The 26,512-nt window shown below is 39.0% G+C and overlaps 2 protein-coding genes across 3 annotated transcripts; both read right to left on the bottom strand.

Moving 5' to 3' along the window:
* Window positions 1–503: 503 nt before the first annotated feature.
* Window positions 504–15,013, bottom strand: LOC309687590 (dehydrogenase/reductase SDR family member 11-like). Of its 2 annotated transcripts, none has more exons than XM_082502672.1 (7): window positions 14,898–15,013; window positions 3,877–4,086; window positions 3,519–3,613; window positions 2,297–2,426; window positions 2,062–2,154; window positions 1,911–1,976; window positions 504–1,787 (listed from the first exon to the last, which is right to left on the bottom strand). In XM_082502672.1, exons 1-7 carry the CDS (start codon window positions 15,003–15,005, stop codon window positions 1,758–1,760), a joined length of 732 nt encoding a protein of 243 aa, XP_082358798.1. In that variant the 5' UTR covers window positions 15,006–15,013; the 3' UTR covers window positions 504–1,757. The 2 variants fall into 2 exon arrangements, with proteins under 2 accessions (XP_082358798.1, XP_082358797.1); XM_082502671.1 differs by lacking the exon at window positions 14,898–15,013 and adding an exon at window positions 5,090–5,319.
* Window positions 15,014–18,587: 3,574 nt separating this feature from the next.
* LOC309687589 (dehydrogenase/reductase SDR family member 11-like) lies at window positions 18,588–26,372 on the bottom strand. The gene is made up of 7 exons (XM_082502670.1): window positions 26,057–26,372; window positions 23,971–24,180; window positions 20,143–20,237; window positions 19,243–19,372; window positions 19,031–19,123; window positions 18,869–18,934; window positions 18,588–18,753 (listed from the first exon to the last, which is right to left on the bottom strand). The coding sequence occupies exons 1-7, from the start codon at window positions 26,186–26,188 to the stop codon at window positions 18,724–18,726; spliced, it is 756 nt and encodes a 251-aa protein (XP_082358796.1). The 5' UTR covers window positions 26,189–26,372; the 3' UTR covers window positions 18,588–18,723.
* Window positions 26,373–26,512: the final 140 nt, after the last annotated feature.

Below are 26,512 nucleotides of genomic sequence, written 5' to 3'. Positions count from 1 at the left end.
CGAGTGTACATTACCGTTCAGTTTGTGGGTTACAACTGAAAATGATACGTTTATTGTTCTCATGTGTTATCAGCAGTGTTGGTCAAGTTACTTGAAAATAGTAAGTAGTTACTAATTACTGATTACTTATTTTTAAAAGTAATTAGTTACTTTGTTACTTACCGGTAGTTAGAATTAGGTTAGGGTAGAAACAAATTTCCATAAACGATCCATATAAAATAAAATAAAACTACACTAAGCATTGTTACATTATTATACTGATAAAAATGAACTTTGACACAGAGTCATGTGTACAGAGTTATAATGGATGATGAATTGCAATTCGGTTATAGAGTAACATAAACTGGCTGCTCGCCTAGTTTCTTGGTGTCATCTCAGCATGACACAGCAGAAAAAACCTCATTATCATTAACTTTATTTATTATTATTTGTGGCAGTAGTATTAGTTGCAGCAGTTGGAGTATTTTAAATTGGATTTCTCTTTTAGGAACAGTTGTGGAGAAATGACAGACATGCTTTCTCTTCTCTGATAGCTTCTAGAAAAAACAGATGTTGCCAGTGCCATCATAATATGTGCTCAGCGCCTCTCTGCATTTTCAGAGTCGTGATTTTCTCTTATTTCATGCTTTTTACTGTGACTCATTGAACTTTCCTTTTAATTGCATTTTAAACACAAACACTTTACTCATATTAAGATAACACTGATATAAACATGGCAATACTGATGTATGGAATTTAAACCATGGCTGGTTCTTCGTGAAGAGCACAAAATGTCCCAAGAAAACATACCTCTGAAGATCATCACTATTTTGCATTTCAAAGCTCTGCTTTTACTTCCATTACAATATTAGCCACTACAGGTCATAGTACAGTCGTGGCCAGAATCTACTGCTCTTTGGTCAAGTCACACTTGAAAGGGACCAAAACACCAGGGTGGCCAGCACTTTGACACTCTGCTGCCAGTTTTTGAAACCAAACTTATATGATTTCTTGGTAGGCTAAGTTTTGTATTGACAACTCCTTTAAAAGTGTACTCTCTCAGATACCTGCATTTAATTATTTACAACAAATGTATTATTTATTACAACCACAATTAACACTAGCAAACAGTTCTCTATTGCATCCTTGACAATGGAGCATTGTGCTTGCTGAGCAGTGTCAAATTGTCAAGACACTCAGCGATTTGGTGAGTGTTTTCAGAAATATTTGCATCATCCACACAAACTGTTGGAGAGTGCAGAAATCTGCTACCGTACAAAGGAACCACAACAGAGTTTTTAGTACAGCACCATATACCTCCTTGCCCCGAATTTTACCTAGTGACTGCCAAAAACTTCCAGCAACCATTCACCAACTGGTTGGAGAACATAGATTAATGAACAAAGGCCACTTACCAGTCTCTAGGGCATAGTTAATAAGAACAGTTTATTGTTAATTCTGTTGAGTTCAATTTCAGTTTAGGTCAGTGTGCATCTGAATTGAACAAAAACATTCTCAAGTCTTTCTTCATTCGCATTAGAAAAATTTATTTTGGTAATTTTCTCACAGTCATTTTGACAGTTCTGTTTGATGAAAAATTCAACTTTGACTTGGCTTTTTATCATTTTAGGATCACGTAGGAGTGTGCTCAGTAATGGTTGGTGGTTTTTATTTATTTTTTCTTAGCAGAGGATAAATGGAGAGCAGTGTTGAGCAGTCAGGAGTTTCACACCACTTTGTTGTGGAGGCTGGATTGTGTGCCTGCACTGTGTTACCAGCTACACAGCTTCAAAGTTAATGTCGCCAACCTGAAAGGAAAGTTATAGAAATATTATCTTATTTTGAGTAATCTGGTGATATTTACAATATTAATGAGCTAAATTCAATAAGTGAACATTTAAAAAGTTGAAAATAAGAGAAAACCTACAAACCTGAACATGAGGCGGGGCGCTGAGCACGTATGTGACAGCACTGGCAATGTCTTTTGGTTCCAAAGGCTGTCAGAGAAGTGAAAAATGCTTAATAACTTTTATCAGAGTAATCATATTAACAATCTATAAACTGTGAGATTAATAATTATACCTTAATTTCACTGTACATAGCAGCTACTTTTTCAGGTTCATTGCTGTAGAGCCGTGATACAAATTCTGTGTCCACTAAACCAGGAGAGAGGCTCTGTAAAAAACAAAAGAAAAACAAAGGTAAAAGAAGTGTGATTGTGTGTCGACTTCGGAAAGTATTGTAAATGTGTCTCATAGCAGCTGAAATTGGTTTTAAGGGCACTTTTTGGGTTTATCAGTGTTCTTTAAAACCTTACCGTGGCTCTGATATGAGTTTTTTCTGCACGCAGCTCCTGCCTCAGGCCCTCAGTCAGCGCGGTTACAGCGAACTTGGTCGCCATGTAGAAATGTAAATCGGGAACGGGATAGACATGATGTCCACCCACACTACAACAGAAGAACATTTCACTAGGTCAGCATTTACCAACATATTTTTTATCTGATTTCAGGATCACATCTGTGTTTTATCCTTGGAGGAGGAGTCCTCTTTACCAAAGAAATGAAACGAGTGAGCGCCACTGGCATCTTAATAAAATGTCACCCTCTTCCTCCTCATCTCAAACTCATCTACTGAACTGAATTCCAGGATTGAATATACAAAAATGTGCACAAATATGCCTATTTATTCCCAATATTGGGAATAAAGGCAAATCTTTTCATTCTCACTATTGAAATCTCCACAGTTTCCATTCACTTTAGGTTAAGAGTCTTGGCATCATCCTAGACAGCTCACTATCCTATAAATCTCACATTAATGATCTCACTTGTTCTGCCTATTTCCATCTACACAACATGGACCGATTGTATCCTTCTCTTTCCACCCAGTCTGTATCCTTTCTTGATCATAGTATAGTTACATCCCACACTGTCTATTGTAATTCTCTCTTGCATGGTTTCCCCCAAAAATCCCTCCATAAGCTTCAACTGGTTCAAAACTGCGCTGCCCGCATACCAGCACATCATCCATATCCTTCAGGAATGTCACTGGCTCCCTATGAAATTCTGAATGGCATACAAGTTTCATCTGATTACCTTCAAGACCCTTCATAACCTTGTTCCTCCTTACCTTTCTGACCTGTCAAGCACTACCTCTTCTGCCCGCTCACTTCGATCTTCTTCTTCTATCCAGCTTGCCTTCTTTCCCCCTCAGCACCATGGGAAGCAGAGCTTTTAGCTGCTCTGCTCCCAGCCTGTGGAACTTTCTACCTCCAGATATAAGAAACATTGGTTCTCTCCCCCAGTTGAAATCTCAACTTAAAACCTCTCTGTTCAAGTCTGCATGTTCGCTGTGAACTTATTGTTTGTATATTTTATCTTGTTCTTTTGATTGTTCTTTGTTTGCCATTAGTGTTACCAACAGAAGCTCATAATCTCAATCTGAATCTGAGCATGATTATATTCAAAGATATTTGAAAGATGTTTAAATCATCAGACTTCACAGGCATGGCCGTCGTTGATCATCAGTAAATAAAACTGCACCTGTTTATGTTTATGATGTGCCCATCATCCACATTTCTCTCTTTCATTGACTGATAAGCTTCACGTGCACACATGCTCAGTGCAAGAACGTTTACCTGCAAGAAACCATGCAGAAAAATAAAAAGTAAAAATTATTATAATTATTATTATTATTTTAATGGGCTAAATTGTTTTTGGTGTTTTGCTGCTGTAACAGAATAATTCCCCAACTTTTAGAGCTACATAAAAGTGATAATTTTATTTCATTCAATATTCTGCAAAGAAAACATTCCAGTGAATGTATTTCCACATACCGCACACAAAATATTATTCAAGTCTAAGTCAAGATAATTGTTTTCTAAAATATCTGAGCTCTTACGTCCATCATGTTCTTCCATCCACTGCTTTTGCCATTTATCAACGGCTCTGGCTGTGCCAGACCAGCATTGTTGATGCACACGTCCACGCCTTTGTGCTGATTTTTGATCGCTGCAAACATGGACAGAATCTCCTCCTCTTTGGTCAAGTCACACTTGAAAGGCACCAAAACACCAGGGTGGCCGGCGCTCTGACACTCTGCTGCCAGTTTCTGAAAACAAAAAGCAAAAGATGATACCTTCATAGTCACCATCGCATTCAGATTCTTGTGGTAAAAATACTCTGGTAAAAGTTGAATTATCGATTAAACTCCTTTACTAAGATAAAAGAGAAAAATTCCAGGCTCTGAAATGAATTCAAAGCATAAAAGTAAGAAGATAGGGACATTTCAATTATTTTGCAAAGGAAACATAACCTTGTACAACTTCAACATAATAGCAAAATTAGACATGGGAATGAAAATAATGAATATATGAGTATAGTCAGGGGCTAAAATGGGATTTGCAGATGTGAGAACCGTAGGATCACTGTAGTGGTTATAAGAGTGTGAGGAAATTAATCAAGAGTCACAATAGGCTCTATTGAGAGATCCAGCAGATTTTTTTCTCTACAGGCTGTGATCAGCTGACCTGTGCTGTGGCTGTTGACCCGAGGTTTACTGCTCTTTGTGGATTTACACAACTCATCAGTATGTAAGTAAGTAAAGTTTATTTATTAAGCGCTTTTCATAGACAGGTAGTCACAAAGCGCTGCACACAGATACGATAAATAGCAAAATGCACAGTATACACAATATAGAGTTTAAATGTAAATTAAAAATATAAAAATGTAAAAAGCATTGGTCAACAGAAAGCTTGTTTAAACAGTAAAGTTTTTAACTGGTTTTTTTTTTTTTATGTATGTAAGATATCATGTCTGACTTCTGTCTCCTATACTGCCAACATACTGTTTATAATTTTGTTCATTATGCTGCATAGTACACTACTTGTATCTGGTATTGTGCAGCTCATTTTAACCCATGCATATTGACCAATATGTACAGCATAAATGATTTATTGTAAAACAAAAAGTCTGTCGCTTGACAGCCATTATATGATGTCCACTTGACAGAGCTACATAACTGCATATTTGCATAACATTAAAAAGTCCTTTGCATTAGAGTTTTACATTAAGTGTTTCTCTTCTGAAATCAAGTTTGTTATTTCAGAGCAAACCTGTAATTTCCCCACGTCCCTGTCGCAGCCCACCACTTTCATACCGAGCCGGACCAGCTCCACGGCTACAGCCGCCCCGATCCCAACCGAGGCTCCGGTCACCAGAGCCACTCTGCCCCGCCAGCGCTCCATCACAGACAATTGTAACCAGCTCACGCACCAAAAGTATGAAGAGAGGGACGTGCCAAGATAGATATCCCTGACAGAATTAGTTTCCTCTGCGTTGTGAGCGCTCACCAGGTAGGGAGAACGGATCCAGTTGACTCCACCTCCATTCCAACCAAATTACTTGAAAATAGTAAGTAGTTACTATTACTTCTCCAAGAAGGTTATCCAGTTACTTTACTGATTACGTATTTTTAAAAGTAATTATTTCATTTTAAAAACATGATACACAACCTGAATACGTTATAAAGCAATAGACCTTTCAGCCCAATTAGATTTTTTTCTGCATAATCCATCTAAAATTGGATCACTTGAAAAATCCTCTTTTAAAAATTGGTTTTATTATTTTTAATCTTTTAACTTTATGCACATTGCATCAAGCAAAAAGTGACATAATATGGAACAACCTATGACTTGAAGAAATTTGTGTAACATTTAAACCTATTTTGTGCACATTCAGGCATGTAAAAGAAGCAATTTTTTTGGTGTTTATATTGTTTGTCTGTGATTTGGACAACCAAGCCTGTGCTCTCAACGCAGGGGAAACAAATTCTGCCGGGGACAACTACCTTGACATGACTGCCACAATAAAAACTGAAGTGAGTGAGCTAATTAATTTGTAACATTCTGTATAATATTAAGTATTTGTGACCATTCGGCCTCTGTCAAGGATTTCCTCGCTAAGATTAGAGACAATATGGGAAGAATCAATAATTCCCCAGTCATGCTCTATACAGCAGCAAAGAGACATTTAACTTTCAGGGGGAAATGCTTTTTTAGGATGAGTCCTTCCATTTTGGACAAATGAAAAACTTGTGGAGGTCATCAGCATTTCATAGCTCAACAACCAAGAAGGAAAGAAAGTGTGATTTGGTAATACTTTATACCAGAATTGTGACTCGCAAATTAAGAACTTCTGAGGAAGTTGAATTTTTAATCATGAAAGGTTTTGTTTGTTTTTTTGAGGTTTTTTTTGTAAAATAAAAAACTACACCAAACATTGTTATTATATTGGATACAGAAACCAATATAATAAGTGTTTCCTGAAAACCCTCTCCTGTCTGATCATTTCCTGATAACATTTACATTTACAATAATTGATTACACAGCGGTGGGGAGTAGACTTTATCAAAGTAGATGTCTTTCTGAAAGCGCTGTAACTAAGTTTAAGAATATAATCCACCCACTGTTATCATCTTCAATGCCCTGTACCAACACAGAGCAGTGCAGCTATCTGAACGCTACCCCAATAGAGGTCGATTATCTTGTTAATAATTTTACCTCCTCACTACGTACGACTCTACTGTATCTCCAGTGAAAACTAAGGTCTCTAATCAGAAGTACCTGACTCCGTGGTATAATTCTCAAACACGTACCCTAAAGCAGATGACTCGTAATCTGGAGAGGAAATGGCGTGTCACAAATTTAGAGGATCATCATTTAGCCTGGAGAAATAGTTTGCTGCTTTATAAGAAAGCCCTCCGCAAAGCCAGAACATCTTACTATTCATCACTGATTGAAGAAAATAAGAACAACCCAAGGTTTCTCTTCAGCACTGTAGCCAGGCTGACAAAAAGTCAGAGCTCTTTTGAGTCAACCATCCCTTTAACGTTAACTAGTAATGACTTCATGAACTTCTTCACAAATAAAATTTCTATCATTAGAGAAAAAATTACCAGTAATCATCCCACAGATGTAATATTATCTACAGCTACTCTTACTACCATTGATGTTAAGTTAGGCTCTTTTTCTCCAATTGATCTTTCTGAGTTAACTTCAATAATTACTTCCTCCAAACCATCAACGTGTCTTTTAGACCCCATTCCTACAAAACTGCTCAAAGAAGTCCTGCCATTAATTAATTCTTCAATCTTAAATATGATCAACCTATCTCTAATGATCGGCTATGTACCACAGGCCTTCAAGCTGGCTGTAGTTAAACCTTTACTCAAAAAGCCATCTCTAGACCCAGCAGTCTTAGCTAATTATAGGCCAATCTCCAACCTTCCTTTCATATCAAAAATCCTTGAAAGAATAGTTGTCAAACAGCTAACAGATCATCTGCAGAGGAATGGTTTATTTGAAGAGTTTCAGTCAGGTTTCAGAGCTCATCACAGCACAGAAACAGCTTTAGTGAAGGTTACAAATGATCTTCTTATGGCCTCTGACAGTGGACTCATCTCTGTGCTTGTCCTGCTAGACCTTAGTGCAGCATTCGATACTGTCGACCATAATATCCTATTAGAGCGATTAGAACATGCTGTAGGTATTACAGGTACTGCACTGCAGTGGTTTGTATCATATCTATCTAATAGACTCCAATTTGTGCATGTAAATGGGGAGTCCTCTTCACACACTGAGGTTAATTATGGAGTTCCACAGGGTTCAGTGCTAGGACCAATTCTGTTTACATTATACATGCTTCCCTTAGGCAGCATCATTAGAAGACATAGCATACATTTTCACTGTTATGCCGATGACACCCAGCTCTATCTGTCCATGAAGCCAGATAACACACACCAATTAGTTAAACTGCAGGAATGTCTTAAAGACATAAAGACCTGGATGGCCGGTAACTTTCTGCTTCTTAATTCAGATAAAACTGAGGTTATTGTACTCGGCCCTGAAAATCTTAGAAATATGATATCTAACCAGATTCTTACTCTGGATGGCATTACCTTGGCCTCCAGTAACGCTGTGAGGAACCTTGGAGTCATTTTTGACCAGGATATGTCCTTCAACGCACATATTAAGCAAATATGTAAGACTGCGTTCTTCCATTTGCGCAACATCTCTAAAATTAGAAATATCCTGTCTCAGAGTGACGCTGAAAAACTAGTTCATGCATTTATTACTTTCAGGCTGGACGACTGTAATTCATTATTATCAGGAAGTCCAAAAAATGCACTGAAAAGCCTTCAGCTAATCCAAAATGCTGCAGCAAGAGTCCTGACAGGGACTAGAAAGAGAGAGCATATTTCTCCTGTTTTGGCTTCCCTTCATTGGCTTCCTGTTAAATCCAGAATTGAATTCAAAATCCTGCTCCTCACATACAAGGTCTTAAATAATCAGGCCCCATCTTATCTTAATGACCTTGTAGTACCATATCACCCTATTAGAGCACTTCGCTCTCGCTCTGCAGGCCTACTTGTTGTTCCTAGAGTATTTAAAAGTAGAATGGGTGGGAGAGCCTTCAGTTTTCAGGCCCCTCTTCTGTGGAACCAGCTTCCAGTTTGGATTCGGGAGACAGACACTATCTCTACTTTTAAGATTAGGCTTAAAACTTTCCTTTTTGCTGAAGCATATACAGTGGGGGAAAAAAGTATTTAGTCAGCCACCGATTGTGCAAGTTCCCCCACCTAAAATGATGACAGAGGTCAGTAATTTGCACCAGAGGTACACTTCAACTGTGAGAGACAGAATGTGAAAAAAAAAATCCATGAATCCACATGGATTTGTAAAGAATTTATTCGTAAATCAGGGTGGAAAATAAGTATTTGGTCAATAACACAAATACAACTCAATACTTTGTAACATAACCTTTGTTGGCAATAACAGAGGTCAAACGTTTACTATAGGTCTTTACCAGGTTTGCACACACAGTAGCTGGTATTTTGGCCCATTCCTCCATGCAGATCTTCTCGAGAGCAGTGATGTTTTGGGGCTGTCGCCGAGCAACACGGACTTTCAACTCCCGCCACAGATTTTCTATGGGGTTGAGGTCTGGAGACTGGCTAGGCCACTCCAGGACTTTCAAATGCTTCTTACGGAGCCACTCCTTTGTTGCCCGGGCGGTGTGTTTTGGATCATTGTCATGTTGGAAGACCCAGCCGCGTTTCATCTTCAAAGTTCTCACTGATGGAAGGAGGTTTTGGCTCAAAATCTCACGATACATGGCCCCATTCATTCTGTCCTTAACACGGATCAGTCGTCCTGTCCCCTTGGCAGAAAAACAGCCCCATAGCATGATGTTTCCACCCCCATGCTTCACAGTAGGTATGGTGTTCTTGGGATGCAACTCACTATTCTTCTTCCTCCAAACACGACGAGTTGAGTTTATACCAAAAAGTTCTACTTTGGTTTCATCTGACCACATGACATTCTCCCAATCCTCTGCTGTATCATCCATGTGCTCTCTGGCAAACTTCAGACGGGCCTGGACATGCACTGGCTTCAGCAGCGGAACACGTCTGGCACTGCGGGATTTGATTCCCTGCCGTTGTAGTGTGTTACTGATGGTGACCTTTGTTACTTTGGTCGCAGCTCTCTGCAGGTCATTCACCAGGTCCCCCCGTGTGGTTCTGGGATCTTTGCTCACCGTTCTCATGATCATTTTGACCCCACGGGATGAGATCTTGTGTGGAGCCCCAGATCGAGGGAGATTATCAGTGGTCTTGTATGTCTTCCATTTTCTGATGATTGCTCCCACAGTTGATTTTTTCACACCAAGCTGCTTGCCTATTGTAGATTCACTCTTCCCAGTCTGGTGCAGGTCTACAATACTTTTCCTGGTGTCCTTCGAAAGCTCTTTGGTCTTGGCCATGGCGGAGTTTGGAGTCTAACTGTTTGAGGCTGTGGACAGGTGTCTTTTATACAGATGATGAGTTCAAACAGGTGCCATTCATACAGGTAACGAGTGGGGGACAGAAAAGCTTCTTACAGAAGACGTTACAGGTCTGTGAGAGCCAGAGATTTTCCTTGTTTGAGGTGACCAAATACTTATTTTCCACCCTAATTTACGAATAAATTCTTTACAAATCCTACCATGTGGATTCATGGATTTTTTTTTTCACATTCTGTCTCTCACAGTTGAAGTGTACCTCTGGTGCAAATTACTGACCTCTGTCATCATTTTAGGTGGGGGAACTTGCACAATCGGTGGCTGACTAAATACTTTTTTGCCCCACTGTAGTTAGGGCTGGACCAGGTGACCCTGAATCCTCCCTTAGTTATGCTGCAATAGACATAGGCTGCCGGGGGATTCCCATGATGCATTGAGTTTTTCTTTTCCAGTCACCTTTCTCACTCACTATGTATTAACAAACCTCTCTGCATTGAATCATATCTGTTATTAACCTCTGTCTCTCTTGCACAGCATGTCTTTTATCCTGTCTTCCTTCTCTCACCCCAACCGGTCGCAGCAGATGGCCGCCCCTCCCTGAGCCTGGTTCTGCCGGAGGTTTCTTCCTGTTAAAAGGGAGTTTTTCCTTCCCACTGTTGCCAAAGTGCTTGCTCATAGGGGGTCATATGATTGTTGGGTTTTTCTCTGTATCTATGAAGCGCCTTGAGGCGACTTATGTTGTGATTTGGCGATATATATATAAAATTGAATTGAATTGAATAGAAACCCTGTTTTAATAATTAAAACTTTAAACGGCCATTTTTGTGCACCAACTGATAGAAATGAACTTTTACACAGAGTCAGGTTTACAGAGTTATAATGGATGATGAATTGCAACTCACCGGTTTTATAGTAACATATAAACATAAACTGGCTGCCATCCCAGTTTCTTGGTCTCATCTCAGCATGACACAGCAGAAAAAACTTCATTATTATTAATTGTATTATTATTATTGCTATTATTATTTGTGGCAGTAGTATTAGTAGCAGCAGTTGGAGTATTTTAAATAGGATTTCTCTTTAAAGAACACGTGTGGATAAAAGAAATATCAAGTTTGTTTGTAGACCAACACACATGCTTTCTCTTCTCTGATTGCCTTTTTTGTGTGTTTATATTGTTTGTCTGTGATTTGGACAACCAAGCCTGTGCTCTCAACGCAGGGGAAACAAATTCTGCCGGGGACAACTACCTTGACATGACTGCCACAATAAAAACTGAAGTGAGTGAGCTAATTAATTTGTAACATTCTGTATAATATTAAGTATTTGTGACCATTCGGCCTCTGTCAAGGATTTCCTCGCTAAGATTAGAGACAATATGGGAAGAATCAATAATTCCTCAGTCATGCTCTATACAGCAGCAAAGAGACATTTAACTTTCAGGGGGAAATGCTTTTTTAGGATGAGTCCTTCCATTTTGGACAAATGAAAAACTTGTGGAGGTCATCAGCATTTCATAGCTCAACAACCAAGAAGGAAAGAAGGCGTGATTTGGTAATACTTTATACCAGAATTGTGATTCGCAAATTAAGAACTTCTGAGGAAGTTGAATTTTTAATCATGAAAGGTTTTGTTTTGTTTTTTTGAGGTTTTTTTGTAAAATAAAAAACTACACCAAACATTGTTATTATATTGGATACAGAAACCCTGTTTTAACAATTAAAACTTTAAACGGCCATTTTTGTGCACCAACTGATAGAAATTAACTTTTACACAGAGTCAGGTTTACAGAGTTATAATGGATGATGAATTGCAACTCACCGGTTTTATAGTAACATATAAACATAAACTGGCTGCCATCCCAGTTTCTTGGTCTCATCTCAGCATGACACAGCAGAAAAAACTTCATTATTATTAATTTTATTATTATTATTGTTATTATTATTTGTGGCAGTATATTAGTAGCAGCAGTTGGAGTATTTTAAATAGGATTTCTCTTTAAAGAACACGTGTGGATAAAAGAAATATCAAGTTTGTTTGTAGACCAACACACATGCTTTCTCTTCTCTGATTGCCTCTGAAAGAAATAGATGTTGTTAGTGTCATCACAATATGTGCTCAGCGCCTCTCTGCATGTTCAGATTTCTGATTTTATCTTGTTTCATGCTTTTTACTGTGGCTTATTGAACTTTCCCTTTAATTGCATTTTAAACACAAGCAGTTTACTCATAATAAGATAACACTGGTATAAACATGGACATACTGATGTATGGAATTTAAACCATGGCTGGTTGTTAATGAAGAGCACAAAATGTCCCAAGAAAACACACCAATGAAGGCCATCACTATTGTGCATTTCACAGCTCTGCTTTTACAGTGGGATGCAAAGGTTTGGGCAACCTTGTTAATAGTCATTATTTTCCTGTATAAATCGTTGGTTGTTACAGTAAAAAAATGTCAGTTAAATATATCATATAGGAGACACACACAGCGATATTGGAGAAGTGAAATGAAGTTTATTGGATTTACAGAAAGTGTGCAATAATTGTTTAAACAAAATCAGGCAGGTGCATAAATTTGGGCACTGCTGTCATTTTCTTGATTCCAAAACCTTTAGAACTAATTATTGGAACTCAAATTGGCTTGGTAAGCTCAGTGACCCCTGACCTACATACACAGGTGAATCCAATAATGAGAAAGAGCATTTAAGGGGGTCAATTGTAAGTTTCCCTCCTCTTTTAATTTTCTCTGAAGAGTAGCAACATGGGGGTCTCAAAACAACTCTCAAATGACCTGAAGACAAAGATTGTTCACCATCATGGTTTAGGGGAAAGATACAGAAAGCTGTCTGTTTCCACAGTTAGGAACAAACAGAGCCGCTTGGGGTATGCTAAAGCACATTTGGACAAGTCAGCTTCATTGTGGAATAAGGTGCTGTGGACTGATGAAACAAAAATTGAGTTATTTGGGCATAACAAGGGGTGTTATGCATGGAGGAAAAAGAACACGGCATTCCAAGAAAAACACCTGCTACCTACAGTAAAATATGGTGGTGGTTCCATCATGCTGTGGGGCTGTGTAGCCAGTGCAGGGACTGGGAATCTTGTCAAAGTTGAGGGACACATGGATTCCACTCAGTATCAGCAGATTCTGGAGACCAATGTCCAGGTATCAGTGACAAAGCTGAAGCTGCGGTGGGTCTGGATCTTTCAACAAGACAACGACCCGAAACACTGCTCAAAATCCACTAAGGCATTCATGCAGAGGAACAAGTACAACGTTCTGGAATGGCCATCTCAGTCCCCAGACCTAAATATTATTGAAAATCTGTGGTGTGAGTTAAAGAGAGCTGTCCTTGCTCAGAAGCCATCAAACCTGAATGAACTAGAGATGTTTTGTAAAGAGGAATGGTCCAAAATACCTTCAACTACAATCCAGACTCTCACTGGAACCTACAGGAAGCGTTTAGAGGCTGTAACTTCTGCAAAAGGCGGATCTACTAAATATTGATTTCATTTCTTTTTTTTTTTTTGTGGTGCCCAAATTTATGCACCTGCCTGATTTTGTTTAAACAATTATTGCACACTTTCTGTAAATCCAGTAAACTTCATTTCACTTCTCAAATGTCACTGTGTGTGTCTCCTATATGATATATTTAACTGACATTTTTTATTGTAACAACCAACGATTTATACAGGAAAATAATGACTATTAACAAGGTTGCCCAAACTTTTGCATCCTACTGTTCTTCCTTTGCAATATTAATCACTAGAGGTCATAGTCAGGGCTGGACTGGGACAAAAAAATGTATGGTTTCTATACATTTTACGTCAGATAAAAACTTTGGTCGTAAGATTCAGAAAGTGTACTTTATTGATCCCCGTGTGGAAATTCCTCTCTGCCTTTAACCCATTCACTCAGTGAAGCAGTGGGCAGCCATTGGGCGCCCAGGGAGCAGTGTGTAGGGATGGTATCTTGCTCAGCTGTTCAGGGGAATCGAACCCCCGACCTTCCGATCATGGGGCCACCACTCTACCTACTGAGCTATCCCTGCCCCAGATTCAGATAACTATTTAATAAGAGCTAGATATTTTAAATGAGAATAAGAAAGAAAAGTATTTCTTTGTGCCCCCCTTTCCCTGTTAATGCCCTACCTGGCCCCCTGGCAAAACTTTGCTAGAGCCACCCCTGCACAGTTACCAGCTGTAAGCTACTTAGAAAAGGATCCTGGTGTTATGTGTCTCTCAGAAACAGTTCAGCTCTGATTCAGTAAGGACATCTCCTGGTTTCATCTTCATGTTTCCCTCTCACCAGGATATCCAAACCGACATCATGACCAGCAGCTTTTACAGCTGTGGCGCCAGCAAACATTAGCTGATACTAGAAAGTAATATTAAATAAATTCTAACAACAGCTGATCTTAAACTTGCTGCTGTTGTTTAGCACGACATCCGCCGGTTTCCGCTTTCTGGCGCAAAGTGGGAGATAAACAAGCAAGAGAGAAAAGCCGATCAGCTGATCATTGGTCAGTTTCATGATTGAAGTAGCAACAACAGAGAGAGGGGGAGAGAATGAGAGGAGAAGAGGCAACTGTGCAGCTTAACGACAGAATAACTCCAGCTTTGTGTCTTTTTCTATTGTAGCTGAAGTCTGGGACAAACTGTTCCTTTTCAGCTCAACACAAAATTTTCTCTGAATGCGGGACGATTTAATTTTTACAGGACGGTTGGCAACTCTACTAACTAACCTTATGAATAAAATAAAGTTCACTATCAGTAAATGGTAAATGGTAAATGGCCTGCATTTGTATAGCGCTTTTCTAGTCCCTAAGGACCCCAAAGCGCTTCACACTACATTCAGTCATTCACCCATTCACACACTGGCGATGGCAAGCTACATCAGTAACATCATAGCACCCACCCAGCTGTATAGAAACTCTGTCATGCTAGCTAGTACGCAGTACGAGTTATTGTCACTGACTGTAAAAAGTCAGCAGAACGAAAATAAACTCCACCTAAACTTGGTTTATATCTGACCCAGACTGACTGCAGGTCATAACTTCTTACTCTAAGTTCAGTTCACCTGACACTTGTCTCTCCTTCTCCTGCCTCCCCTTCCCTCATCCACATGCTGGCCTCTGTGGAAGCTCCGCCATAGCCGCCACCAAACAACTGAGTTATTTTTACACATCGACCAGCATCTGGCCAATGCACCACCTTTCATTGTTTCTACCGTTACAAAAAAATAAAAAGAAAAGAAAAGAAAAAAATCACCGGCCCATAAAAATGAAAAATCACCATCGGCCTGATGCCAAATGCCCGGTATGCCTGATGGCCAGTCCAGCTATGGTCATAGTACAGTCCTGGCCAATGTTCCCTCTAAGCTGCGTGCGTGCGCAATTGTGCACTGCTGGCACGGTCTCTGCGCACAGAAAATCTGCGTTGTGCACCAAAAAAAAAATCTGAACTTAAAACAAATACTTTAACAATTCTGTTTTGCAGTGTTAGTCAGAAAGTGACTGGCTGATCCCGTATGGGATTAGAACGATGCCACCTTATCCCATAGTCCAGCCAATGATGCGATTCACATTCATATATATACGCAGCTAATGAACGTCATTGACAGGCTATGACAGCGTCCTTATGTGACGACACCGGTGTTTTAGCTAGCAAAGCAGCGTGGCTGATGTGGAGTGAAGCCACGTTAATGACAACCTGTACAACCATTGGAGATGTGAGCAGGACAGACGGAACAACTGACAGAAAAAGTGTGAACTTTATACCAGTTTTTAAATTGTGTTGATAGGCCAAGTAAAACTGGAGTTATGATAAAAAAAATATATGCAATGTTTGGTTTTCTTCCTGAATTGACTATGTGCACGAGACAATGCTAACTTCCTGGTTTGAGACCGGATGTGGGGTAGTGCATTTCCGGTAGCTTTACTTTGCGGTCAATCGCTACTGCGAAGATATACTCCAAAATCATGTCCAAAACTCGAAAACGGAAAGTTACAAAGAGGAGAAGGTGGGAACACTCACCGCTGTTGTGTCATAAAAAATCTAATGATCAATTTTGACGTTTAAAGCGTTTAGATCAATCAGTTGTTTACATCACTCAACACAAGCAGAACTGCATTACTGCAGCAGAAGACACATCGTCCACATTCAGAAGCACATCTCTGTATAGTCACTGGTCTTATGATTTAAACAGGCAAATGTTCAGCATTCAAACTACAGCTGAAGAATAGTCAAACCAGATGTTTCCCCCGTTATGTCGATATCAGCTAGTCAAGTACACGCCTACACGGCATGTTAACAAACCGTGAAAAAAGCCACACAAAAAATGAATGATTGCTGGTAACGGTTTCTATACATTAGTATTTATGAAGGGTATGTTGTGACTTACCTTCAAAATTACAGCGGTCCCTCGCTAATAACGCGGTTCACCTTTCACCTCGCTGTTTCACGGATTTTTTTAGTGCAAGTTTGCATGCTTTTTTTTTTTTACATCACATTTTGTCCTGTGTCCTGATCGCTGCAGACGATCTCCTCCGTGACGTCTCTCCTGTACAGTACAGAATCGCTGCATTGATCGCTAGCAGTGTGACTCTGAGGTGCAGTACTGTATGTCCACCATGTCCACCAAACGTTTTGCACTGTCAAAAAATAAAATTGGCTACTTGATTTCACCTATTGCTGGTTATTTTTAGAACATAACACCCACGATAAACGAGGGACAGCTGAGAAATATAACATTTGAATCCCTTTTCTCTTTTGCTCTGAGGCGCGGGGGAAAAAATATCGACAAGTCGATGAACATCATTTACAGATATATTGGGTAAATGCCCAAGACATCTATAGAAATGTAAATCGCCACTTGATTCATTTGCTTAACTTGTTTTGGACCGTAAACCAGGCGCGAATAGGACACCGGAAGCAAAGCTCCCCACAGGAGTTTCCGCACCGGAAGTAGCATATGCTAACGTGCACATAGTCAATACTATCGTTGTTTATATTTACTGCGGGAAGAAACAGTAAAAACTGTGTTTTATAAAGAAAACCTCAAAAGCACTCTCCGCCTGTGAGCAAAAACAACACCAAAAACAAAAACCCCTATTGCTATTGGTCGAAAAATGTACCATGTCGACCAATCAAAAAATGATAAAGCAACATGGCATTTAGTTGTTTAGGAAGGGGGAAGTTTTAGGAGTGACGGCGGTGTTTTGAGACGTGAGAGATTTGCGACGTTTAGCGCAAATCTTGTGTAGTTAGTGTGTAGTGTAGTCAATAGTTTTGTTTTGTGTGTCAGAACAATGAGGCGACTGCTGAATGTTACAGGTGTTACAGGAGTGATACATCTCCTGTTGTCAGGCCTGCAGGTATCAGGCTGTTGTTCTCTTTTATCTCATAGTGGACAGAAATTATTTTTTGGAGTGACACAAATAATTTGTGTGGCATCAGATTTAATGCAGAACAGCTGATTGTTCTGTAAATAGTTTGAAATGTTTATTTAAAAAAATAAATTGTCCAACATTTAATTGTTAATTGTCCAACATTGGTCATTATATACTGTATTTTGCAGACAGAGTTACAGGACTCTCTCCCAGAACACAGACCCATACTCATAATTCAAGTCAGAGCTTTATAAAAAAAAAAAAAAAAGTTTTGTTTTCAAAATTGGAATTCAAGTTATTTTTACTTCCAAAAGTGTTAACATACTACACAGGTCATGAACAAGATTTTTTTTTTTTTAATTTTCATTGTAAGTGGGCTAAAGCAGTTAATTAATAGTAGTCTAACATAAATGTAAATGCTGTAATTTGATTATTTTAATAAACCTTGGATGGATTCGATGCTGGCATAACCACAGTGCACACGTCTAATGTTGCTCACAGTGGTCCAAGGGACCGCTCAGGGAGTTTGTGTGGTCGCTCAGACACATGAAAAATTAGAGGGAACATTGGTCATGGCCAGAATCTATTGCTCTTTGGTCAAGTCACACTTGAAAGGGACCAAAACACCAAGGTGGCCAGAACTTTGACACTGCTGCCAGTTTTTTAAGTCAAACTTATGTTTTCTTGGTAGTCAAAGTTTTATATTGACATGATAGCTCCTTTAAAAGCTTACTCTCTCAGATACCTGCGTTTGTTTATTTACACCAAATGTATTGTTTATTAGAGCCAAAAATGAACACTAGCAAACAGTTCTCTATTGCATCCTTGACAATGGAGCATTGTGCTTGCGGAGCAGTGTCAAAGTGTCAAGACACTCAGCAATTTGGTGAGTGCTTGTAGACATATTTGCATCATCCACACAAACTCCCGGAGAGTGTAGAAATCTGCTACCATACAAAGGAACCACACAGAGGTTTTAGTACAGCACCATATACCTCCTTGCCACGAATTTTACCTAGTGACTGCCAACAACTTCCAGCAACCATTCACCAACTGGTTGGAGAACATACATTGGTAAGTGACCTTTGTTCATCAGTCTTTAGGCCCTTATGACTTGTACGGTTGCTCCATGACACCCCCCCCCCCCCCCCCCCCCCCCCCCCAACCAGCTAAGGTTCTAACCTGCTGAAATGAACATCTGCTTAACAGTAAAAACACTCTTAGAGCTTAAATACTATCCAGCAACTGAGATCTGTTACAATAAGAAGGAAGCTGTCATTAATTAAAGTGTTTTCATGGGCATTCCTTGCTGGCCAGTAGGACGCTTGTAAAAAGGTACCACAGGGACCTTTGATAAGAAGACAATTAGACAGAAAACAGCTGGATGAGTTTCCTTTATTTTATCCTTCTGTGAATTGATTACAATCTGACAGTGTTGAGAAGTAAGGAGAGCCGGTCACACTACTTTGATGTAAAGATTGGGATGGGTCTCAAGGCCAAGTTGCATGACACCTGCTACAGACTTTCAAGCAAAATCTCCCCAATCTGAAAGAAAAGATAGATGAATGTTATCTTATGACTAAACTGCTGATATTTAAAATGGAAAATAGAAAAGTTCAAAAGGTCACAAAAAAGAGGAAAATGAGAGAAAATCTCAAACCTGAACATGAGGAGGGGCACTGAGCACATATGTGACGGCATGGACGAGGTCTTTTGCTTCCAGAGACTATCAAAGAAGTGAAAAGTGCTTAATGAAATTTTAATAGTAATCATATCAACAATACTGTAGCGATTGTAGGAAATGAAGGAATAATGATTTTACCTTATTTTTAGTGTATACAGCAGCTGCTTTATCAGAATTGTCTCTGTAGACGCGGTATGCAAATTCTGTCTTCACAACGCCAGGAGAAATGCTCTGCAAAATGACATTATTAATGAGGATTCTTCAAGAAGTACTCTGTGTGCATCTCATAACAGCTGACATTAGTGTTAAAGGTACTTTGGAGCTGGTTACAGTGTCTTTCAAAAGCTTACTGTGGCCCGGATATGAGTGTTTTCTGCACGCAGCTCCTTCCTCAGGCCCTCAGTCAGCGCAGTTACAGCATACTTGGTGGCGGTGTAGAAATGTCCGTCAGCATTAGGAAACACTTGATGGCCGCACACACTGCAACAGAGGATATTTACAAGTGTTATAACAACAATGGCAACAGTTTCTATATCGTTTAACATCCACCTGTTTTCTTTTGCTTATCTAATTCAGGGTCCAGGAGCCTCGGGTACAGCACAGACAGGTCCCAAGTCTGTCACAGGACACAGAGACACAGACACAGTTCAACTAAACTAACCCAACTTACTGCATGTCTTTGGACTATGTGGGAAGGTGAGAACTCCTGCAGACACAGGGAGAAGATGCAAACTACACAGAGAAAGACACTGGCCAGATGCTGGATTTGTGAGATAAGTTGTGAGATAACAGTGTTAACCACTGCATCACTATGCTGTTGTGCTGTAATTTAAAGGTTTCTATATAATGTATAACCAGGAAGGTACTTGTGTTTTGAGATTTAAAAAAAGCAAAACATTTCTCGGTTCTGGCAATTAGATTTGGTTTCATTTTTCTTGATGATTTTCATAGTAAACTCAAAAATCTTTTAGTTCTGAACTGCTAGCTGGCCAATGAAAGCAATATGAAGATGTCCCTTTTGGTTCTAATATATTGTTATTGACACAGCAGTCTGGTATTTATTTTTATTGGACCTACCAGTAATAAAAACACTCATTGGCTATAGTAGGGTTCTTAAAGGGGGAGATACAATGTGTGCTGTGAGAAAAGTCCATTGTGCAGAGTTGCCAAAAGAATGACTGAATTATAAGATGTTTGTGTAAACTGCACAAGCATACCCATCACTGTCCATCAGTAAAATAAAACTGCACCTGTTTATGTTTATGATGTGCCCATCGTCCACATTTCTCTCTTTCATTGACTGATAAGCTTCACGTGCACAGATACACAGTGCAAGAACGTTCACCTGTAAGAAACCAGCAGTGAAATAAACGGTAAAACAAATATATGTAATCAATGCATCAAAATGATACTTTTCCTTGTTGCTATTTGCACTCAAGATGAACAAATTCTTTTAATTCAATTCAATTTTATTTATACAGAATGAAATCGCAACAACAGTCGCCTTAAGGTGCTTTATATTTTAAGGTAGACCCTAATACATACAGAGAAAAAACCCCAACAATACAATGACCCCCTATGATCAAGCAAAGTGGTGACAGTGGGAAGGAAAAACTCCCTTCTAACAGGAAGAAACCTCCACCAGATCCAGGCTCAGGGACCGCGACCAGGTGGGGTGAGAGAAGGAAAACAGGATAAAAGACATGCTGTGGAAGAGAGCAGCTTACACCTGTTGCAGGATAGCTAAGGGAGGATTCAGAGTCACCTGATCCAGCCCTAACTATATGCTTTAGCAAAAAGGAGTTTTAAGCCTAATCTTAAAAGTAGAGATCGTGTCTGTCTCCCATATTCCACAGAAGAAAGGCCTGAAAACTGAAGGCTCCCATTCACCTTTTAAATACTCTAGGAACCACAAGTAAGCCTGTGGTCTGAGAGCGAAGTGCTCTAATGCAAGGATACAATACTATGACATCATTAAGATAAGATGGGGCCTGATTATTTAAGACCTTGTATGTGAGGAGCAGGATTTTTTAATTCAATTCTGGATTTAACAGGGAGCCAATGAAGGGAAGCCAGTATAGGAGAAATATGCTCTCTCTTTTAGTCCCTGTCAGTACTCTTGCTGCAGCAGTTTAGATTAACTGAAGGCTTTTCAGGAAGTTTTTAGGACTTCCTGATAATAATGAATTACACTAATCCAGCCTAAAAGTAATAAATGCATCAACTAGTTTTTCAGCATCACTCTGAGACAGGATATTTCTAATTTTAGAGATACTGTGCAAATGGAAAAAAAGCAGTCCTACATATTTGTTTAAAATGTACATTAAGGGAAATATCCTAGTTAAAAATGACTCCACGGTTCCTCACAGTGTTACTAGAGGCCAAAGCAATGCCATCCAGAGTAAGTATCTGGTTAGATACCATATTTCTAGGAATTTTAGGGCCGAGTACAATAACCTCAGTTTTTTGTGAATTTAGAAACAGAAAATTGGAGGTCATCCAGGTCTGTATGCCTTTAAGACATTTTTCTAACACACATCAAACTAATTGGTGTGTTATCTGGCTTCATGCATAGATAAAGTTGGGTGTCATCTGCATAGCAGTGAAAATTCATCCTATGCCTTCTGATGATACTGCCTAAGGGAAGCATGTAAACTGGTCCTGGCACAGAAACTACAGAACAATTGGATGCTATTTGATCAATATGATACATGCCACTTCAGTGCAATACCTGTAATACCTACAGCATGTTCTAATCGCTCTAATAGAATATTATGGTCAACATTATCGAACGCTGAGGTCTAGCAGGATAAGCTAGACTGACTACTGTCAGGGGCCAAGAAGATCATTTGTAAAATTCACTAAAAGTGAGTTAGCAAATGGCTGCAATCACAGCATTGTAAAATTGGTTCAGCGATGGTCTTTGTTCAGCGGTTGTTGATCTTTGGTCATGCCAGTTTGGATAGTAATAATCCAGGAGCTGACCTCACAGCCCATTTTTTTCATTCAGTGGGCTGGTTTCAGTCATTGTGCAAAGGTACTGTTTATGAGGTTGGGTCATCTGAAACTGAAGATGTCACTTGGATGAGTGACGAAACGTTTCTCCCACTGAGATGCTACGTCCAGATGATCAGAATCAATTTTTTGGGACTTATCTAAAGGCGTTTCTGTATTTTGATGAGCTCTGAAACCTGATTGAAACTCTTCAAATAAGCCATTTGTCTGCATATGATCTATTAGCTGTTTGACAATTTTTGAAATGAAAGGTTAGAAATTGGCCTATAAACATCTAAAACCACAGGGTCAAGAGATGGCTTTTTAAGTAACGGCTTTTTAAGTTTAACTACTGCCAGCTTGAAGGCCTGAAGTACATAGGCAACAGTCTTTCAGCAGTCTTGTAAGAATGGGGTCTATAAGACATGTTGATGGTTTGGAGGAAGTAATTACTTATGTTAACTCAGAAAGGTCAATTGGAAAAAAAGACTAAATAAATACAAATGGTACTCAAAGTATGTGTAGATAATGTTAGATCTGTGAGATCATTATGAGTAATTTTTTCTCTAATTGTTAAAATTTGATTTGTGAATAAATTCATTAAGTCATTCCTAGTTGACGTTAAAGGAATACTTTGCTCAACGGTGCTTTTCGTCAATTTTTTCACCTTTTGAGGGAAGCCAATTGAATCTAATAAAATATTAAATACCACGTTGATTGAGACTGTCATTTGTAACATTTACATGGATATCACCCATAATAATTATTTTATTTGAACAGAGCACTAAATCAGTTAAAAACTCAGAAAAATCAGACAGAAACTCTGTGTAAGGCCCAGGTGGACAATAGAAGATAACAAATACGACTGTTTTTTTGAGTTTTACAGCTGAGGTGGACAAGGCTAAGCATCAGGCTTTCAAATGAGTTAAAAGTATGTCTTGGTCTTTGGTTAATTAATAAGCTGGTGTGGAAAATTGCAGGCATACCTTCCCCCAGCCTGTGCCTCGAGGATTTTGATGGTAAATGAGACTCAGGAGTGTTGATTCATTTAAACTAACATAATCATCCTGCTGTAACCAGGTTTCTGTAAGGCAGAGTAAATCGATTTGTTGATCAATTATTAATTCATGTACTAACAGAGACTCGGAAGAGAGAGACCTAATGTTTATGTTTTACTCTTCGGTGCTCATGAGGATACTGTATTGTTCTTTCTTTGTGACTTTTTTAACATTTAAGTCGATTTTTGTTGATTTTTAATATTTTACTGAATTTGCATTTACCCTTAGCCAACATGTCTTAAAACAGAATCGCCAATTCCTAGAGTCTGATCTCCTGCGAGTGTGTCATTGAGTGGGGAAAAGTAGTTAGCCACATGAACAGGTTGGTAGTGTACCGGGGGCTATGATACCTCCTCCCCGTCATCCAGCCATCCTGTTTCCCCAGCTACTCGACAGTCTGCCGGGGGACACCTAATGGGGCCTGCGCTACCTTCTACCTTCGGCTGCACTGACTACAGGAGGCTGGCTAGCTAGAGAGTTTTCAAGGATGCAAAACCGAGTCTCGAATTCAATATCATTAAAATAAAAAATTTAAAAACTAAGCTAAGCTAGTGAATCCCTAAAGACACAGTGAGTGAATACAGAGACATAATTTAGCGAGTAAATACAGTTTTTATTACAACACATATGCTACACAAAAACATCATTGTGTGTTGCAACAGGAGGTGATACTCTACGCAGAGAGAGCGAACACCAAGTGAAAGCCTTTAGCCAGTTTTGCATAATATTTTATCTTTCTCATCTATTGTGATTGTGTATTTATTTTAACCAGATGGGGATTTTCATAGTTTGACATTTTAACACACTATTTATCCAACTTTTTGTATAAATAAAAGACATCTATCTCATTCTAAAAAATGATGATGACTCAATTTATCATTTCATTAGAATACAGTATTCTGCTGGGAAACCACTCCTGTGAATGCTTTCATATGTAGCACACAACAACATATAACATATGTTATCAATATTATATTGCATACCAACCAGGAATATTTTCTTTCTAAAATAACTCTGAGTTCTTACATCCCACATGTTTTTCCAGCCACTGGTTTTGCCATTTAGCAGCGCCTCTGGATGAGCCAAGCCAGCGTTATTGATGCACACGTCCACGCCTTTGTGCTGCTCTTTGATCGTGGCGAACATGGACAGAATCTCCTCCTCTTTGGTCAAGTCACACTTGAAAGGCACCAAAACACCAGGGTGACCGGCGCTCTGACACTCTGCTGCCAGTTTCTGAAAACAAAAAGGAAAAGACGATACCTTGATAATCACCTTTGCATTCAGATTCTTGTGGTAAAAATACTCTGGTAAAAGTTTAATTATGGATTAAACTTCTTTACTAAGATAAAAGATACATTTTCCAGACTCTGAAATGAATTCAAAGCAAAAAAGTAAGAAGATAAGGAGTTTTCAATTATTTTACAAAGGAAACCCAACCTCATACAACTTTAACATAATAGCAAAATTAGTCATGGAAATGAAAACTTAATTTAAACATAAACTCTAATGAACACCTGAACGATAGTGAGAACACAAGCATAGACAAACAAATGAACTTATAGCTCTATTTGCTGCAGCCTACATTGTAGATGGATGAGTCTGCCTCTACATCTAAACAGAATATACATATACTAATTTAATAATATGAATACAATACATCATTATATAATTATTATTAATATACTATATGAGTATAGTCAGGGGCTAAAATGGGATTTGCAGATTTGAGAACCCTAAGATCACTGTAGTGGTTATAGCAGTGTGTGGAAAGGAATCAGGAGTCACAATAGGCTCTATTGAGAGCTCCAGCAGATTTGTCTACAGGCTGTGATCAGCTGACCTGTGCTGTGGCTGTTTACCCGAGGTATACTGCTCTTTGTGGATTTACACAACTCATCAGTATGTAAGTTATCATGTCTGACTTCCGTCTCCTATACTGCCAAGTGCCAACATACTGTTTATACCATTTTTTTTATTTTACTGCATAGTACACAGCTTGGATCTGGTATTGTGCAGCTTATTTTAAACCATGCATATAGACCAATATATACAGCATAAATGATTTACTGTAAAACAAACAGTGTAACGGCGGATATGTAAAGCTAGCTCAACAACACGTAATATAACTATTCTGTAAAATAGTCAGATGTCAGATGTCTATTCATATTAATGTACAGAATTCACCTGCTTGCTACTACTACTGCACATTCACCCAATGTATATACTATATGTTCTCCCCCCCATTTTTGCACATGTCGAGGAGCGTGTCAGGCTACATTTCACTGTGTGTTATACAGTGAAATGTAGCCTGACACGGGTTACAAGTATAAGTATAACTTATACTTGTATAACTATGCATGTGACAAATAAAGAACCTTGAACCTTGAACGTTTGTGCTTTTATTTTGGTAACTTCCTGTGTGACCGAAAGTGAATGTTGTAACGGTAACTAGCTTGATGTACAAAAAAGACGCAAGAAAACGGTAAACTACTGCTAACAGAGAAAACTGCCAAAAAGTGATTTGCCTGCCAAAAAGTGATTTCCAATGTTTCCGTGTATTTTTTATGTGTAATATCTTTACGTATGTTGGTAAATAGACTTCGGTGAACAGCGTTTACAAAGGGGTTATATATAGAATTAAAAGATTATCTGTTTTTTCAAGTATCTTTATAACTCTGTGTTATTGTACTCACATTATAACCAATCCGGTCCTTTTTCCCCACTTACAATATTTTTACAGAACTATTGTAATATTTGCTGCCATTTCTGCTGTCTTACTCTTACAAAAGACATTTTTAATGTTAATGAGATTTTTTTTAACTGCATAAATAAAGGTTCTATAAAAGTCGCTGCCAAAAACTGATTGCGGCTTCTACCTTGTTACACGAATGTTGTTTGTGGCTCAATATGACTTTGTGTCATCCATGAGGGATGCATTTGACATATGTTTCACATATTATAGGCCAACAAGTTACTTATAGCAGTTTAAATACGAGCAATCAGTTTTTGGCAAATACCGGAAATCAGTTTTTGGCCGACAATCACTTTTTGGCACAACACCGGCATAACATAACTCTTCCGAAATCGAGTTTGTTATTTCAGAGCAAACCTGTATTTTCCCCACGTCCCTGGCGCAGCCCACCACTTTCATACCGAGCCGGACCAGCTCCACGGCTACAGCCGACCCGATCCCGACCGAGGCTCCGGTCACCAGAGCCACTCTGCCCCGCCAGCGCTCCATCAAAGACAGCCCTAACCAGCTCACGCACCAAAAGTTTGAAGAGAGGGACGTGCCAAGATAGATATCCCCGACAGAATTAGTTTCCTCTGCGTCGGGAGCGCGCACTAGGTAGGGAGAACGGATCCCGTTGACTTCGCCTCCATTCCAACCAACTAGACGTAGAAACAGTGACGAACTATCAAAAACCTAAAGACGAGTGTACATTACCGTTCAATTTGTAGGTTTCAACTGAAAATGATACGTTTATTGTTCTCATGTGTTATCAGCAGTGTTGGTCAAGTTACTTGAAAATAGTAAGTAGTTACTAATTACTGATTACTTATT

The sequence above is a fragment of the Aulonocara stuartgranti genome, assembly GCF_965226115.1.
Source record: "Aulonocara stuartgranti genome assembly, chromosome: 14".
NCBI classification, from domain to species: Eukaryota; Metazoa; Chordata; class Actinopteri; order Cichliformes; family Cichlidae; genus Aulonocara; species Aulonocara stuartgranti.
The sequence above is the reverse complement of the archived record's forward strand: the minus strand, read 5'-3'. Positions and strand labels throughout refer to the sequence as shown.